The sequence below is a fragment of the Sinocyclocheilus grahami genome, unplaced genomic scaffold (genome assembly GCF_001515645.1).
Source record: "Sinocyclocheilus grahami isolate Dianchi unplaced genomic scaffold, SAMN03320097.WGS_v1.1 scaffold202.1, whole genome shotgun sequence".
NCBI classification, from domain to species: Eukaryota; Metazoa; Chordata; class Actinopteri; order Cypriniformes; family Cyprinidae; genus Sinocyclocheilus; species Sinocyclocheilus grahami.
Genome location: NW_015505381.1, coordinates 1,285,158 through 1,287,019, shown reverse-complemented (window position 1 = coordinate 1,287,019; position 1,862 = coordinate 1,285,158). Strand labels below are relative to the sequence as shown.

General features: G+C 39.4%; 1 protein-coding gene across 1 annotated transcript in view; it reads right to left on the bottom strand.

Moving 5' to 3' along the window:
• LOC107595423 (protein FAM83C-like) overlaps positions 1–1,309 on the bottom strand; it is an 8,068-nt gene extending 6,759 nt beyond the window's left edge. Inside the window, exon 1 of the mRNA XM_016285827.1 lies at positions 608–1,309. Coding sequence (XP_016141313.1) covers positions 608–1,111 — 504 coding nt within the window. The 5' untranslated portion in view covers positions 1,112–1,309. The remainder of the gene's footprint in view (positions 1–607) is intronic.
• Positions 1,310–1,862: the final 553 nt, after the last annotated feature.

Below are 1,862 nucleotides of genomic sequence, written 5' to 3'. Positions count from 1 at the left end.
GCTTCTTCCACGGTGAAAGCCGATCCGGCGATCCACAGCACTAAGTTGATGTATTCCCTCAGCGACCAGCACAGGTCAGCTCTAGGCATGACGAAGTGGATATCGTCCTCTTTTGGAAGACCAAACAAAGTAGTTTCGCTTTCACAACGAAGCACACAGCGTCTTCACGAAATGGTGGCAGCGGCAACAATACTACAGCGAGAATAAAAGTTACGCCTTCTTTCTTTGCGTGAACATTTGGGCGACGTTATGCAAATCTTCCCACATAGTGACGTAGACATGTGGGGGCGTGTTAGAACGAGCTGTTTTAGGTAGGCGTGGTTGAATCTTAACTTTTATAAAGAATATCTCTTTGGATTTGAGACTTTAGTCTTTGCAACTTTACAGATCTTCTTTATGCACCAAGAGCTTGTAACACTCCAAAGAGAAAGGAAAAATTGAAATCGCATCATATGACCCCTTTAACAATGTATCGTGTTTACGTGTGACGTCACATACAAAGCAGCCGCAGAAATGCAAGTTTCATGGAAAACATTTGTAAACCACAAGGAAACAGCATTAGTCAAATGTTTTGTACATTTTTCCACGGTACGAGAGTTGTTCTTACCTTCTTGGCTTTGCTAATAAGAGATCGAATGAGATCTTTGACATTTTTCGACTTGTCTCTCTGGAAGTGTATCTGCGCTTCGGTGGGTCCAAATCGGTTGGAAACCTCTGGCCAGCCCAGTTCCAACAGTGGCGGCTCCTCGTCGGACATCATGGGGAAATAAGTCCCTGAAGTGAGCTCGGACACCGTGTCCCCTTCCTCTACGTCCACTCCATTAGTACTGCTATCCTCAACGCCACTTTTGGCCACATTCTCGGTGATATAGCGTATTTCCAGCGAGGAAAGAAAGTTCACTTCCCTTTCGTCATGCAAGACCTTTTTATACTCCTTCTCTCCGTGCTCCAGGAGCGCGTCGGTGGCGAGCCGAGCGGTTTCATTGTGGCTGAGCTCGAGCGTTGATCCTTGTCTCCAGGGGTTCTTCACCTCCTCCAGCCTGTTGGCGAGCTTTCCGAGCGCTTTACGCGCAGGGTTCGGCGTCGGACGCAAAACCTCTGAACTGATCATTTCCACGACTGACGTTTGTCCAAGTAATCTTCAAAGTTCTACAAACGCTCAAGCAAGCATTCGGTTATTAAAGCAGGTGTATTCCAAAGCTGACCTTGTTTTGTGTCATGGTAGTTGGAGTGCGTTATTCCCAGAAGCCTCTCCTAGTATTGTTGTGAGCTGCTGGGAAACTCAACGCTGCGCTCCACCTGCGCGCTCACCTGCCCTGATCATCCAGCTGCTCCGCCTCCTCTGACATCATGTGGAAATAAACCTATGGCAGGCCATGTTAACATATACTTGATAGAAAAACGCAAACCAAAAATATAATTAATTATTAATGGGTATATGAGATATATAATATATGAACACTAATATTATTAACATTATTATCATTAAAAGTACTAATTAGTATACATATTATTCTAAATAAAATAAAAGATAAAAACAAATAAACACATCACAAAACAAAAAAAAGCATTAATTATTATTATTATTATTAACAACAAAAACAATCATTATCATTATCATTATTATTCTAAATAAAATAAAAAATAAATCAAAGGAAAATAACTAGAATAGAATTAAATAATATTATTAATGTACTTGTATAATTAGTAAAAAAAATAAACATTACAATTAATAACTATTATGCATATTAAATAAAAATAAAAGCTAAAACAAAGGAAAAAACACCTGAATATAATTAAATTAATAGCATTATTGTTGTTCATTTAATTGTCAAATACACAAAAATACCATTATTATTAAT